Consider the following 16667-nt stretch of genomic DNA (forward strand, 5'->3'; position numbering starts at 1 on the left):
ACGCTACTCAGAACGGCGCGCAATTTAAAACTTATGAATTGTTTATTTCTGGAATTTCCAATTTCATATTTTCGGACCAAGGTAACTGAAACCACAGACCACTGGTATCTTAGCCAGGACAACTTTACTGCATGTTGTGCAATAGTCAAGTTACGTGTGCTGAATACACTCTTGAGTCTTGTAGCTACCAACGCAGCATAGTTGCCATTTTCTATCATAGAATTCGAAGCTACTACCAAAGTTAGAGAACAATTACAAAATAAGGGGAAAAGCAGTTGCTTTACCTGTCCATGCTTGGAAAATATCCATGTCCGCCTTTTGTAACGACGTAATACCAGAGAATGTCTCTCTTTCTCGCTCTCTCTCTGCAGATTTTGTGCAATTGTCAGTAGACCCTTCTCACGATAGCAGGATGAACAGGTATGGGAGGGGCAGAGCGAGGGGAGATTGTTCACTAGTTACTCGATCGCGGATGGCGTCGTTCTCTCGGAGGTATAAAAAAAAAAAAATGCTAAAATGGGTCAAATATACAAACCCCAATTCCAATGAAGTTGGGACGTTGTGTAAAACGTAAATAAAAACAGAATACAATGATGCAAATCCTTTTCGACCTATATTCAATTGAATACACTACAAAGACAAGATATTTAATGTTCAAACTGATCAACTTTATTGTTTTTTTGCAAATATTCACTCATTTTGAGTTTAATGCCTGCAACATGTTCCAAAAAAGCTGGGACAGGGGCATGTGTACCACTGTATTACATCACCTTTCCTTTTAACAACACTCAATAAGCGTTTGGGAACTGAGGACACTAATTGTTGAAGCTTTGTAGGTGGAATTCTTTCCCATTCTTGCTTGATGTACGACTTCAGTTGCTCAACAGTCCGGGGTCTCCGTTGCCGTATTTTGCGCTTCATAATGCGCCACACATTTTCAATGGGAGACAGGTCTGGACTGCAGGCAGGCCAGTCTAGTACCCGCACTCTTTTACTACGAAGCCACGCTGTTGTAACACGTGCAGAATGTGGCTTGGCATTGTCTTGCAGAAATAAACAGGGACGTCCCTGAAAAAGACGTCACTTGGATGGCAGCATATGTTGCTCCAAAACCTGTATGTACCTTTCAGCATTAATGGTACCTTCACAGATGTGCAAGTTACCCATGATGCCATGGGCACTAACACACCCCCATACCATCACAGATGCTGGCTTTTGATCTTTGCGCTGATAACAATCTGGATGGTCCTTTTCCTCTTTAGCCTGGAAGACACGACATCCATGATTTCCAAAAACAATTTGAAATGTGGACTCGTCAGACCACAGCACACTTTTCTACTTTGCGTCAGTCCATCTCAAATGAGCTCGGGCACAGAGAAGCCGGCGGCGTTTCTGGGTGTTGTTGATAAATGGCTTTCGCTTTGCATGGTAGAGTTTTAACTTGCACTTGTAGATGTAGCGACGAACTGTGTTAACTGACGATGGTTTTCCGAAGTGTTCCTGAGCCCACGTGGTAATATCCTTTACAGAATGATGTCGGCGTTTAATGCACTGCCGCCTGAGGGATCAAAGGTCACGGGCATTCAATGTTGGTTTTAGGCCTTGCCGCTTACGTGCAGAGATTTCTCCGGGTTCTCTGAATCTTTTGATGATATTATGGACTGTAGACGATGAAATCCCTAAATTCCTTGCAATTGTGTGTTGAGAAACGTTGTTCTTAACCTGTTGGACTATTTGCTCACGCAGTTGTTCACAAAGTGATGAACCTCGCCCCATCCTTGCTTGTGAATGACTGAGCCTTTCAGGGATGCTCCTTTTATACCCAGTCATGACACTCACCTGTTTCCAGTTAACCTGTTCACCTGTGGAATGTTCCAAACAGGTGTTTTTTGAGCATTCCTCAACTTTCTCAGTCTTTTGTTGCCCCTGCCCCAGCTTTTTTTGGAACGTGTTGCAGGCATCAAATTCAAAATGAGTTAATATTTGCAAAAAACAATAAAGTTTATCAGTTTGAACATTAAATATATTGTCTTTGTGGTGTATTCAATTGAATATAGGTCAAAAAGGATTTGGAAATCATTATATTCTGTTTTTATTCACGTTTTACAAACGTCCCAACTTCATTGGAATTGGGGTTTGTACTTTGGCAGCCATGAAGATACCTGGGGAGCCCGCCCAAGTAAAGTCTATGTGTGGGAAACACTGCAGAGGTACCACGGGGATTCGAACCGGAGATCCCCGTGTTGGTAGGCAAGGGAATAGGCCGCTACGCTACCCGGACGCCCTAAAGGTATTTTTTTTGTCATGCCAATATAGTGAATTGGTGAAAGAGAGAGAGAGCGAGAGAGCGCACCACAGGGTACCATAGCAGTGATCTGTGTATTTGCTGTTGCTTATCAAATGACATTGAATAATATAAAAAAATATGAAATAATATTGAAGATGGGCAATGACTGTTTACACACACACACACACACACACACACACACACACACACACACACACACACACACACACACACACTCTCTCTCTCCAGGCTCCTACCTCTCTCTGTTGCTGGTCAAGGTTCTGAGAGCTGCGATGACATAAGGCGATGATGTCATCCAGTGAAGTTACTACCTTCCTCAGTGAAGACTCTCCCTCCTCCTCTCGCAATTTTCCTTCATCATCTCCTTCACACTCTTCGTCGCTCTCAGAGGTGAGCAAGGTCAGCTTCTCCTTCAGCGTCTCCAGGAGGACCGAGAGACAACAGTGTTGACTGTGAGCAATGAACATGGTGTGTGTGTGTAGTATGTATGTTTATGTCTTTGTGAGGTGTTTGTAGGTATGTGGGTCATGCATGTGTGCAGTATGTGTGGGTGTCTGTGCATGTGCGTGTGTGTGTGTGTGTGTGTGCGTGCGTGTGTTATAATGTAGCTACCTTGAGCAGGACAGTGAATGCTCCCTGTGCATCTCCTTTCCTCTCCAGTAAAAAGGCTGTAGCCTCAGAATGGTCAAACTGTTGAGTTATCTAAAAAAAAAAAACACACAGTAAGACATCTGAAACAACTGAGAAAGAGAAAGAGAGATCAACTCTTGACCCCCTATTAAAAAGGGATCCTTTTAAATGTAAACTTTTCTTTAAGACTTTTTCTCAAGTCGCCTACCTCATTTTAACATGGATTAACCTTCACACACACACACACACACACACACACACACACACACACACACGGCAGGAGGGGAGATACCCTGGACAGGCTGCCAGGCCATCACAGGGCCGAGTGATACACAATGATGAATCAAATTCAGAAAATATCATTAACCTCCTGTATTAATATATACATACATACACACACACACACACAATTGCTTGCTTGCTGGTAGTACATTGAGTCCGATGATGACATCCCTCCTTGTTAACGGTGTGTTCTTTGATAACTGTAGAGTCCAATTCTTGATCCACGAGTTTTATTGCACATTGGGTATATGAAGTCTGAGTTAGTGGGGGCAGGCATGGTTGTGTGTCTCCTTAGTTTTTTTTCTGTTGTTTTTTTTTCACATTCTTCTCCATTTCCAGCTGTTCTATACATCTGTGGTAGATATCCCGCCAGTTGGAACGATTGATGGCAGCTTGCTCCAGTCCCAAGGGGTCGATAAAAGATTTCTTCAGCAAAGTTTTTGGCTGGTCTTCGTTTTGCTTCTTCTGACCACCTGCGGCCCAGCAGCCCAGATGAAGCTGTCCATACAGGACTTGACGTGGCAGGCATTCTTGAGGCATCCTGATGACATGCCCAAGCCAGCGCAGTTGGTGTTCAGTGACCATGGCTTCTATGCTCTTGCAGTTTGTCCTAGCAAGAATCTCTGCATGGGGAACGTGGTCATGCCATGCGATCACCATGATTTGCTGCAGACACCTTATGTGGAACCGCTCCAGCAACCTTAGGTGGCAGCTGTATGTGACCCAGGCTTCACAGCTGTATAGGAGAGTTGTGATGCAGATAGCTTTGTAAATGGCAATTTTGGTGTGCAGGTGGAGGTGTTTGTTTTGGAAGACCTGACGTCAGAGTTTGCTGAAGGCTACAGAGGCTTGTTTGATTCTACTGTGGATTTTGTGATCAGTGTTGCAGGCCTCAGAAAAGTATGCTGCCCAGATATTTGAAATGTGGAACAACCAAGAGTGGTTGGTGTTCTATAATGAAGACAGGCATAATGGAAAGAGGGCTGGACCTCCATTGGCATACCACCTCAGTCTTGGTGGTGTTGACTGATAGACTCAGCCTGCTGTAGGCATTTACAACTGCAGCAAGGATGGTTTGCAGGTCTTCTGGTGTGTGAGTTACAAGACCGCAGTCATCAGCGTACTGCAGCTCAAGGACCTGCATTGCTGACAACTTGGTAGTTGCCTGGAACCTTCGAATGTTGAAGAGGTTTCCATCTAGCCTAAGGTCTATATGGATCCCACAACTGCCTTCCAGATCTTTATGAAAAAGCTTTGTGATACATAGCAGGAAAATGTTGAAGAGTACAGGTGCCAGCACACACCCCTACCTCACTCCAGTGCATACATTAAAGGCTGTCGATTCCTGTCCTCTTACGGCCACCCATGCCACCATCCCATGGTGGAACTGTGACAGAATGTTCACAAATTTGCTCAGACAGCTAAACTTTCTTAGGATTTTCCAAAGTAGCTCTTGATTCACAGTGTCAGAAGCTTTGGCGAGATTGACAAAAGCCATGAAAAGGTCTTCATGTCGTTTGTTTCTTAATATGAAAACAATATCCACAGTACTCCTGTTCTTCCTGACACTGCACTGTGACTGTGGTAGCAGATGTTCTGTCAAATGCTTCACCATCCTGCATAGTATGACCTTTGATAGGACCTTGCCTGCAACAGCTAGCAGGGATATGCCACAACTGTTGCTGCAGATGGGCTATTGCTGCAGATGGACTTGTCACCCCTGTTTTTGTACAGGGTGACAATTTTAGTATCCATTGTTGAGGGACACTCTCCTGGTTCCAGACCTGCCTGATATACTGATAGATTATTATGGTGAACAAGTATCCTCCTTTTGTTAAGAGTTCTGCTGAGATACCATCACTGCCAAGGGACTTATTGTTCTTCAGGGAGCTGATGGCTGCAAGTACTTCTTGAAAAATTGGCAAGTGATAAAGGTGTGGGATGGGTGGACAAATTGGCAGCTCTTCCGGGATGGATTGGTTGTTGGCGAGTGCTGGTTAAGTAGGGCCTTAAAACGTTCAGTTGCCAGGATCTGCTTTTGGTCTTTCAGGGTTGACAGTCCGTCTGCTGATTTTAAGGATGTGATAGAGCAGTTCCTAGGGCCATATATAGTCTTGATATAGTTGTAGAAGTTGTACACTCATCCACCATGTATTTTGCAGAGTGCGCAAGGTTGTTTGTACCTCCTTATGTGCTGTCTGCCACTGCTGCCGAAAGATGGAGGATGCAGGACAGTTGAGAGTAGCCCTGTGTGCCCTATGCATGGTTTCCAGCAGGGATGTGATGGTGTCAGCGTTCTCATCGAACCAGTCTTGATGCTTTCTGGCTCTGCAGCCTATAGAGTCGACTGAAGCTTGATGTAGCAATGCGGTTAAGAAGGTCCATTTCTGATCTATAGAACTGTCAAAACTCAGAATGGCCTCAAACTCTAGTGCCATCGTGCCTACAGAGCAAAGGCACTCATTCCATGCTGGGGTTGACTTAAATTTAGCACAGTTCAATTGCTTTCTTACGGGTTTCTTGAGATGCTGTGGGGGGCGCACTTTGATGTGGAGTTTGGTCATGATCAGGCAGTGATCTGTCCAGTATTCTGCACCTTTCATGGCCCAGGTCAGACATTACTAGTGTCAATACATCCTGTTATGATATAATCAATCAGGTGCCAGTGTTTAGATCGTGGGGTGCATCCAGGAGGTTTTGTATTTGGTCTTCTGCTGAAAGAGTGGGTTCATAATGGTGAGGTCATGCTCTGCACAAAGTGTTAGCAGCCTCAGACCATTTGAATTAACCTGACTGCTTTAACCTGCTTTAACCTTACCATCCCCATGCCTACCCAATACTCCACTCCATATACCATTGTGCTTTCCTACCTTAGTATTAAAGTTTCCCAGAAGAAGGATCTTGTCCTTTTTTGGGATACGATGAAGAGCCTCATTTAGTTGCTGGTAAAAACTGTCCTTCACACCATTGTCAGATGGTAGCGTTGGTGCTATATGCACCTTTGCTAGGGGGATAAGAAGGCTCATTAGCCTCTCACTTAGTCGAGTGGGTGTTTCAATGAGGCTGGGTAGAACACCGTTCTTGATTGCCAGTCCAACACCATGCTGATGTTGTCCACCAGGGGGATAGCCTCTTCAGAAAAAGGTGTATCCACCTCCTTCCTCTCTCAGGGAGCCTTCACCCAGGAGCCTGGTTTTGCTGAGAGCAGCAATGTCCACGTTGTAGTGTTTTAGTTCCTCAGCAATCAGTGTGGTCCTTCAATGTGGTCTGTTGCCATCATTATCAAAGAGAGTCCTAACATTCCATGTTGCCAATTTGAAAGGAATCATTTTCTTTTTTTACTACAGGATGAAATTCCCAGTAGGTGCGGTAACCTACCAAGGAAGTTGATTGACGGAACAATTTTTATGCTACCTTTTCTAGGGCCTTCCCCAATTGGGGTGCAGTGTAGTCCCTAAATAGGGCTGCTCAGCCACACAGGGCACTACCAAAAGCAGCTGCCACTTAATCCCAGCTGCTAGCGACCATATACCCCATCCCGCTGATGTGCAGGACTCTGGCTAGGAGCTCCTAGGACTTTCTACCCTGCTCCCGTCACTAGACATTCCAATGCTACCAGACTTCAACCGGATGTAAGGCCAGATAATGTACACCAAGGTCAGAGGTGGAGACCTATGCAAGGAGATTTTTAGATGATCACAGAGAGTGTCTTTGCCATGACGGGTTGATCCTGGTGGCAAGGGCTTATACCCAGGATGACCAGTCACCCATCATGCCCGCAGAGGCTGTCAGAAACTCCAGACTGTCGACAAACAGCCTAATGTGTGCTGCCAAACACATTGCTTTTCTCTCAGGGAGTGCTCCCCTAGCCTTTGTCTCAAGAGACTTCCCACAAGGCAGCGGGCAGTGGTACAGCCCCCGGAGGACCCCTGCATGCAGGCGCACGCACGCACGCAACCACCCACGCACGCACGCACACACACACACACACACACCCACACACACACACACACACACACACACACACACACACACACACACAGTCAGTACCTGGATGGCCTCCTCCAGTCTGTAGTGCTGGGATGTGTGGAGGAAGGAGAGGAGCTCCTGGGGGGCAAAGCGGCAGATTAACCCCACCTGCAGCTCATGGAGATCGGGATCAAGAGTCAGGGCAGTCCCCGCATGATCTCCTTCCCTAGAGGGAGGAGAGGAAGAAGAGAGAGTCTGATGAGATTATGGAGGTGTGCACGTCTATCTTCCCCAGTGATTTAGATCATAATTTATTAAAGATATGTCTTGATCTTAAAGAGACAAACACACACACACACACACACACACACACACACACACACACACACACACACACAGTAAGTACCTTGGCTCCAGGAGACACCCAAGAAACTGGAAAAGTAGCTCATCATCCTAAAGAGAGAGAGGAGAGAATGGAGATAGAGAAAAGGAGCTGTGAGTAATAGATAGGGAGAAGATGGTGGTGGTGGTGGTGACAATGATGATGACAATGTTGATGATGATGCTGATGATGAAGATAAATTATGCGTTTTACTGACAGAGTGGAAGGAAGATAAAGAAAAGAGGAATGAAGTGGATGGTGTTCCTGTGGGAAGATGGCTAAATTCCCATCTGTCCTACTAGATATACCAAAATAATCATCCATCCACCCATCAGTCAATCAATCCATTGATCTATCCATCCATCAATCAATCTATCTAAAATGAGAGCACTATAGATAACTTCATATATCTAAAGATAAGCAAGGCAAGGCAAATTTATTTGTATAGCACATTTCAGTGACAAGGCAATTCAAGGTGATTTACTTAAAAGGCATTAAGACAAAATGTAAAAGCAACATAAGGCAAGAAAAATACATTTAAAAACATAAAAAGAGAGTAAAAGTTACAGTACAGTGTAAAAGGATAATCAAAAGCTTCAAATTTGATTTAATAAAAGGCAGCACCAAACAGGAGTCTTCAGCCTTGACTTAAAAGAACTGAGAGTTGCAGCAGACCTGCAGTTTTCAGGGAATTTGTTCCAGATATATGGTGCATAAATACGGAAAGCTGCCTCTCCATGTTTAGTTTTGACTCTGGGGACAGAAACCAGACCTGTCCCCGATGATCTGAGAGGTCTGGATGATTCATAGCATAGCAGACGCTCAGAAATGTATTTTGGCCCTAAACCATTCAGTCCTTTATAAACCAAGAACAGTACTTTAAAATCAATTCTTTGACGGAGAGGAAGCCAATGTAAAGACCTCAGAACTGGAGTAATGTGATCCACTTATATGGTCATAGTAAGGACTCGAGCAGTAGCGTTCTAAATCGGCTGCAGTTGTTTGATCGATTATTTAGAGACCTGTCAAGATGTCGTTACAGTAGTCGAGTCGACAGAAGATTCAATGCATGGGCAAGTTTTTCTAAATCCTGCTGAGACATAAATCCTTTAAGTCTCGATATATTCTTCAGGTGATAGTAGGCTGACTTTATAATTGTCTTAATGTGGTTATTGGAGTTACTGTACTGTCATAATATACACTAAATAGGATCACTGTTTGCTGTTATTTCAGGTCTCTCCTACTGTAGTCAAAACTTTCTTCAACTTGTTTCTGTCAAGTCGTCTCCTGACATTCAACTGACATTATTCATTATTTCATTTGTCAGTGGGTCTTCATCCCTAAGTGAATGTCACTACCTTCAGACGTCTTTCCATCAGATGTCTTTTGAAGCCTCAGTTTAGGTTTTTTTTTTTTTTAAATTCACCCTTTTTCTCTCTAGTTGTATCCGGCCAATTACCCCATTCTTCTGAGCTGTCCCGGTTGCTGCTCCACCCCTCTGCCAATCCGGGGAGGGCTGCAGACTACCACATGCTTCCTCCGATACATGAGTCGCCAGCCACTTCTTTCCACCTGACAGTGAGGAGTTTCGCTGGGAGGACGTAGCGTGTGGGAGGATCATGCTATTCCCCCCAGTTCCCCCTCCCCCTGAACAGCCAGAGGAGACGCTAGTGCAGCAACCAGGATACATACCCAGATCTGGCTTCCCACACGCAGATATGGCTAATTGTCTGTAGGGACACCCGACTAAGCTGAAGGGAACACGGGTACCCAGATCTGGCTTCCCACCTGCAGATATGGCTAATTGTGTGTAGGGACGCCCAACCAAGCCGAAGGGAACACGGGGACTAAATTCGGTGATCCCCATGTTGGCAGGCAATGGAATAGATCGCCACGCTACCCGGACGCCCCCCAGTCTAGTTAATATATTCCAGTGCCTCAAATGACATTTTACCCACATTAATTCCTCACATTCCATGACCCAAAGAGAGAACAATCTCCACAAAGAAAAACCACAAAGAAAAGCTAGTCTAGTTCCCAAGGGCAGTGGGACTCATTGTGTTTCAGCCTCACAGCTGTAGACAGATAGTCTTTTCACTTCAAAGAGATGAAATCTGAGAACTTCTTGAAAACCATCATCACTTTTACAAATAATCTAGTTGTACGGTTGAGTACTGCTTGTGGAGAAGTAACAAAATGAAAAAAAAATAGGAAAACTTGGAAAATCAAAGAGCAAAGTGGAGAGCAAGAGCAAAAGCATCTGCAATGTATTGTGGGCGGAAGCTAGGCCACAAACTGACAATCATAAACTTCCAGATGACCTTACCCTGAGCTGGGAAATGATTGGCCGCACCTCCTCATGAAAGTGAAATGACACCAGGTCAGCTGACTTGCTGGGGTCAAGGGTCACCAGCTCCTAAAACATAGAGACATAAAGAAAATCCATCCCATTCAGTCCAATGTGTACTGCTCTACATCTTCACATCTATCAGAACAAACCTTGTAAAACAAAATAAAAACTAGAGGAGTGCATTCAGTAGACTGCAGATCTCTGCCAGGCATATGTATCTCCCCTCCTCCTCCGATGTTCGAACTTGGCGACAAACCACCCCTTTTTTTTTTGCCTACTGAGGGAAGGGAAATACACACCCACACACGCACGCACATGCATACACCAGTGTTTTTCCTGCCATTATAAGACTTTTGCACAGTGCCCAAGTTGATTGAATGGGAAATATGGAAAGAAAGTAGTTTTTAATATGCAGCACTCAAGCTAAAAAAAATCTACCTAATAAAAACGTTTTGCCTTTCAGTCTGTGGATGTGCAGCCTCCTAGGCAGACCCTTGCACAAATGCGACCATGTTTAATATAAAATGAAAGAGATCAGGCTATCTCAAAGTCCTTATTAAAAGACTTCAAATGTGTTTAACCATCTCGATTTTCATGATATAAAATGAATGAAGGTGAATGAAAGTCAATCAGCCGAGCAGCCACTCATAAAACAATGATAAGAAAATATAGCTCAGCCATGAGAAATATTTTAGTGTAGTTACTGAGATGATTTCCAGCAGGGACTGTGATTAATCCTACTCTTGAAATTGTATTTTTATAGCGGCGTTTTAACATCGGAGGCTATGGCACTTCCACGTGGCGGCGAGGTGAATAAGGCAAATTATTTTTGGTTCATCCAGTGTTCCTCCAGTTCTCCTGTGCTGAGATCAGCAGTCAATGGTTTGCAAAATATGGTTTACTGGTTTGCAAAATATGACTTCTCGTATACATTCAAGACTCATACCCGAATACATAATGTTTTGGTTTTGACACTGTCACTGTCTGATCTGACTCAATCATAGATGTGAGTCTTGCATGCGCATGGTTGACTCAGATTGGGCAGTGACATAAAGCAGCGTTGGTCGACCGAGCTAGAGAGTGAATGAAGAGAAGGGGTGGCAATAGTGAGTAGTGAGAACAATCCTTTTTCAAAGGTTTTAAATCACTGCAACCATGACAGATTCTTTATCATACAGTCATAACTGTGCACAAATTTTTTTTGGCTGATAGGTCCAGTAGTTTGCGAGATTAGCCCAATATCCACTCCAGGCTACCGCCTGGCTGAGATAACAATTCCCTCTGCTTCACAAACGCATATGATCTTCTGGAATAAGAATAAAACTACAGGTCGTGGGAGATCACTAGATGCTTACACCCCAAGCAGTCGACTGTCGCTGAGCTCCCCCTACTATTAAGCTACATGTGACTATTTACTTAATTTAAAAAAAGTTACAGCCATGCAAAAGTTTAACAACATCCAAATAGGATTTTTCATCGGGAGACGGGGTGGAGGGGGGGCTGGGGTTACTTTTGTTGGGAGTTAGCTGGGATTCCTTTGTTTGGGGATGGTTGTTTCTGTTGTTCTGTCAGTATTTTTTATTCATGCCCTCATACATTTGAAGCTATCCATATTGTATTTCACAGAGTTATCTATCTATCTGCTGATGGTAAACACCGAGTCTCTCTGCTGTGCTGCAAGGCTTTCCCTGCTAGATCACATCAATCACAAACTTCTTTTTATCCTGTTATGAGTGATCTCAAAATAGTCTCCCTTAATGATAAGGGATTTAAAAATGTAATAAAAAGTCAAAAGATCCTTGCTTTTCTGAAAAAGGAGAAAACAGATAGCTTTACTGTCTGAAACCCACTTAAATGACTTGGAGTATTTGAAATTAAGAAGGAGCTGGGTGGGTCAGGGGTTCTACTCTAATTTAGTCTCCCATTTACCTTAGACACAACCATTAGGGATGGCAATGTCCTTGTCTCAGGTTATCTTTATGGGGAACAGATACTCATAGGTTGCATATATGGCCCTAATTTATATGAAGCTGTCTTTTCCCCTAAGCTTTTATCTCATGTCTAATCAGTAGTCACCCCATATTGTGTGTTGGGGTTAACTTAAACTGTGTGCCTGACCCAAGTGTTGACAAGTCCCCACCTAAGTCTAATGGAAGAGTCTCCGGCTGAAAAAGTTCTGCAATGACTTAGAGCTGCTTGACCCTTGACGAATAAACAATCCCAGGGGAGAGACTACACCTTCTTCTCCCAACCCCATTAGATATTTTCAAGAACTGATTTCTTCCCCTCATCCAAAATGGTTTTTGATAGGATGAGGGTGTGTTCAATTTGCAAATGCTTATGCTCTGACCACTCTCATGTAAGTTTGAGCATCAACCCTCCTTAAACTGACCCCTCTATCCCTTCATTTATTGACTATATTACTATACAGCAGAATGTTTTATGGCTGCTAATAAGACCCATGGCATCAGCTCATCTTTGCTATGGGAAACAGCTAAAGCTCATCTTAGAGAGAGTATTATAGTATCATACACCACAGCGCAGAAAAAGGCTGCTATTAAAGAGCAACTCAACCTAGAGAATACAACAGCTGGAGGTACAATTTAAAAATACACTTTCAAGAACCTGATTTAAGGCAAACCGTCAGCCTTAAATCAGTTGTTAACTAAAAAGGCAGAGTCAACTATCTTTACTAAACATAGGCTCTATGAGTCAGGAAACAAACCTGGCTGACTTTTAGTGAGGTTGGCAAGAGGCAGAATGGAGGCAAATACTGGATGACAATCTGGTCAGGCACATTAAAACCAAGGACATCAATAGGATGATGAGGCAGTTTGATCAGAAACTGTACTCATCTGAATATGATTCCTCTGCTGGGAGGAGAAAGAAGTTTCTCAATAGCGTGCCTTTCCCATCCCTGTCAGAGGAACAAAGGGAATAATTAACCATACCAGTGACTGAGGAGGAGGTCCGTGGAGCCATAACCTCCCTTAGAGACTGCTCTTGTTAAGGTCTTTAATGAGATCTGCTTAAACAGACAGTGGCAGAATCTCAGTCCTGGTATTATTGGATCTCACTGCTGCATTTGACACAGCCAACCACAACATATAACTAGACCGACTGGAAAACTGGGTGGGACTTTATGGCACAGCACTAAACTGGTTTGAATCCTACTTAAAGGAAAATGACTACTTTGTGTCTATAGGTAATTACAAATCTGAGCTGACAAAAAAAAAATTACCTGTGGAGTTCCCCAAGGCTCCATTCTGGGTTCACTTCTGTTTAACATCTATATGCTTCCACTAGTTCAGGTTATGGAAAACAACAAAATATGTTACCATAATTATGCAGACGACACACAGATTTACATAACCATATCACTGGGAGACTATAATCCCACACAAGCGCTGAGTTAAATCCATTGAACAAATCAACAATTGGATGTTTCAAAATTTTCTTCAATTAAATAAAGATAAAACTGAAGTAATTTTCTTTGGAGCCAAGGGAGGACGATTAAAAGTCAGCACTCAGCTACAATCGGTAATGTTGGTGTAGTCATGGACTAAGACCTGAACTTCAATAACTAGGTTAAGATAATTAGAAAGTAAGCCTACTATCACCTGAAGAATATATCAAGAATTAAAGGATTTATGTCTCAGCAGGATTTGGAAAAACTTGTCCATGCATTTATCTTCAGTCGGCTCAACTACTGTAATGACGTCTTTACAGGTCTCTCTAAATAATTGATCAAACAGCTGAAGCTGATTCAAAACGCTGCTGCTCAAGTCCTTACTAAGACCAAACGAGTGGATCACATCACTCCAGTTCTGAGGTCTTTACATTGGCTTCCTATCCGTCAAAGAATTGATTTTAAAACTCTGCTCTTGGTTTATAAAGCACTGAATGGTTTAGGGCCAAAATACATTTCTGAGCTTCTGCTATGCTATGAACTATCCAGATCTCTCTGATTGTCTGGGATTCATGGCCCTCTCTGCCTTCCTCGTTATGAAGCTTGGTCATGGGTGATAGTAAGAAGTTATCTAGGGATATCAACAATAATCCGAATATATACAACACAATCAATGTGTGGCAGAAAATCTGTACACATTGGGGTAGAGGAAGTGGTGCATCATTCCTGACCCCTCTCATAAGGAACCAGGATTTTCCCCCAGACCTCCCTCCCAATATTTTTGACTTGTGGCATGACAATGGGGCACATATGATTGGAGACATATACCATAATTCCAACAACTAGTCACAATTCAGTATCCCTAACGAACACTTTTATGGTTTCCTCCAGAGCTGCCATTTTATTAGATCTAAGAATTTACCTCCTCCAGGCCCAGTCATGTACAATGACATAGATGTTCCTTACTGACCGAAAAGGTATCACTCATTTTATTTCCACCTTCTATGCACTGCTATACTCACTCAGCCCAGGTGATATCACAAGCATTGCGTGGATATGGGAGAGAGATCTTGACAATGAGTATATTGAGAATGATTGGCAGGGGGCCACTGAAGTGTTTAGGTCCACCTTTACATGTAATAGACTGAGAGACACGGTGTAAAATACTACACCATCCACATATTACTCCTTACATACAAAACAAGATGGCCAGTCAGGCCCCGCCTCTATGTAAAAAGTGCCAACGAGAGATTGAAACAAATTATCATTATTTTGGCAATGTAAATTAATTAAAAGATCTTGGGGCACAATTTCTCAGTAACATAGTAGCATCTTTCGGGTAGAGGTTAAGAGCGACTCAGGCCTTCCCTCAAAGGGGGTGACTTTATGTGACAAATTACTATTATGGCCAGAAAATATATACCTGATTAACTGGACCAAGGATAAGCCATCTAATGTCACATTGTAGTACAGGGAGATATTAAGGGTCCTCCCTCATGAAAGAATCAGTGCAGTTCTGAGAGGTAATGAGAGGTCCTTTGCTTAAATGTGGTCTCCTTTGCTTGACTACTTACCTGGGGAATTGACTCAGTTAGTGTTGAGGGGCCAATACTCCCTACAATGGCCATAACCATCCAGAATAAACTCATAAGTGTCTTCCTCTTCTATCTTGTTGCTTAAATACTGCTGTTTTAGTGTTTTAACTCAACTTAATTGTACTTCATGCACCACTGTGTATTACTGTAAAATGTTAAAGGTGATGTGACTATTATATATGGATACACTAATTAATAATGTATCTTTATGCAGGACAATATGGGGGAAAGCGTCTATGTATACTGTCAAGGTGAGGGAGGGGGCAGTCAACTGGGAGATCCTCTGAGATGGTACTCTTCTATTTATTTAATTTTTTCTCCAATCCCATGTGAATGTTACTGATATGATGGCAAAATGTACAAGTCTTGTTTCTGTTGAATACCAACAACATTCTATTTAAAAAAAAAAACACTACAGGTTCTGTATTTGGGGCATAAAGCACTATTGTAAAGCTGAGTCCAGTGGTGGCCCCATGTCAATAATCTATAAATCTACGTGCACACTGACCTGTGTGTGTTGCAGTGTTTTGTCCCACACCATGCGTTTCTCCTCAGGGCTGTAGCCAGGCATGGAGAGCAGATTGTGGATGTAACTGAAAACCTCCCCCTGAGTCAAACACACACATGCACACGCACAAGTAAATACACATTTGTTTAAGTGCACACCTGTAAACATATGACACTGATCAACTTCCATGTGGAGATCGAGAAATCTCAAATACAACCATCTCTTCATTTTGTGTGTATGTGTGTGTGTTTTACCTTCCTCAGAGGGTCTCTGAGGTAACAGTCGATGATTCGGTCATACAGATGTTTCTTTTCATAGAGGAACTCACAGATTTGGTAGCTAGAGGAGGGAGAGAGAAAGAGAGTGAGATGGAGTGATGGTATGCGAGGAAACAGTACATATAGACTGTAAGTTACTGTCTGTAAAATGGAGCCTGATGTATTTGAAATACAAAGAATGCCCACAGAATAGCAGTAATGTATTATTTATTACCCTGCATCAGTACACTAAATGAACATTCATCTCATAATGAGCATGGAGCGGTTTTAACATGATCCATGATACAGATGTCAACATGTTAATCAGCATCAGCGTGCACAACTATCATGCACGGCAGCAACAAGCAGTCATCAAAATGAAATGAGCTTTTCTGAAACAATAAACACTAGATACACTAAAAATAATATACTACTTTATTTTGTACTTCGTAAGTCCCTCAGTTTTCCATTTAAAAGAAGTTATGGTTAGAACATTTTAGTTTATGTGGCACCAAATAAAATAGCAGAGGACCGGCTCTAATATAGGAAACTATTTCTAACAGCCATACAAAAGGGCAAATATAAACTCTTTTTAGTTTTAGTCGAAGACATTTTATTGATTTTTTCCCCTATATTTTGTTCCCCATCATTAAAAGAAAGAAGAAAGAAAGCCACTTTATTTTGTCATTATATTTTCTTACAACAAATTTGTTCTCTGCATTCAACCCATCCTATTGTATAGGAGCAGTGGGCAGCTGCAGCGCCCAGGGACCAACTCCAGTTCTTCTTTCCATTGCCTTGGTCAGGGGCACAGGCAGAAGTAATAACCCTGACATGCATGTCTTTTTGATGGTGGGAGGAAACAGGAGCACCTGGAGGAAAACCATGCAGACGCGGGGAGAACATGCAAACTCCATACAAAAAGGACCTGGGACAGCCTGGGGTTCGAACCCAGGACCTTCTTGGTATGAGGCAAC

At 42.9% G+C, this 16667-nt stretch overlaps 1 protein-coding gene across 2 annotated transcripts in view; it reads right to left on the reverse strand.

Moving 5' to 3' along the window:
- Window positions 1-16667, reverse strand: part of vps8 (VPS8 subunit of CORVET complex) — a 61000-nt gene that overhangs the window by 10795 nt on the left and 33538 nt on the right. For both annotated transcript variants that reach the window (XM_056291347.1, XM_056291346.1), the window contains exons 31-37: window positions 15688-15772; window positions 15434-15532; window positions 9898-9987; window positions 7596-7642; window positions 7271-7415; window positions 2921-3010; window positions 2545-2727 (exon numbers count right to left, since the gene is read on the reverse strand). In XM_056291347.1, the coding sequence (XP_056147322.1) occupies window positions 2545-2727; window positions 2921-3010; window positions 7271-7415; window positions 7596-7642; window positions 9898-9987; window positions 15434-15532; window positions 15688-15772 (739 nt within the window). The remainder of the gene's footprint in view (window positions 1-2544; window positions 2728-2920; window positions 3011-7270; window positions 7416-7595; window positions 7643-9897; window positions 9988-15433; window positions 15533-15687; window positions 15773-16667) is intronic.

This window comes from Lampris incognitus, chromosome 13 (assembly GCF_029633865.1).
Source record: "Lampris incognitus isolate fLamInc1 chromosome 13, fLamInc1.hap2, whole genome shotgun sequence".
NCBI classification, from domain to species: domain Eukaryota; kingdom Metazoa; phylum Chordata; class Actinopteri; order Lampriformes; family Lampridae; genus Lampris; species Lampris incognitus.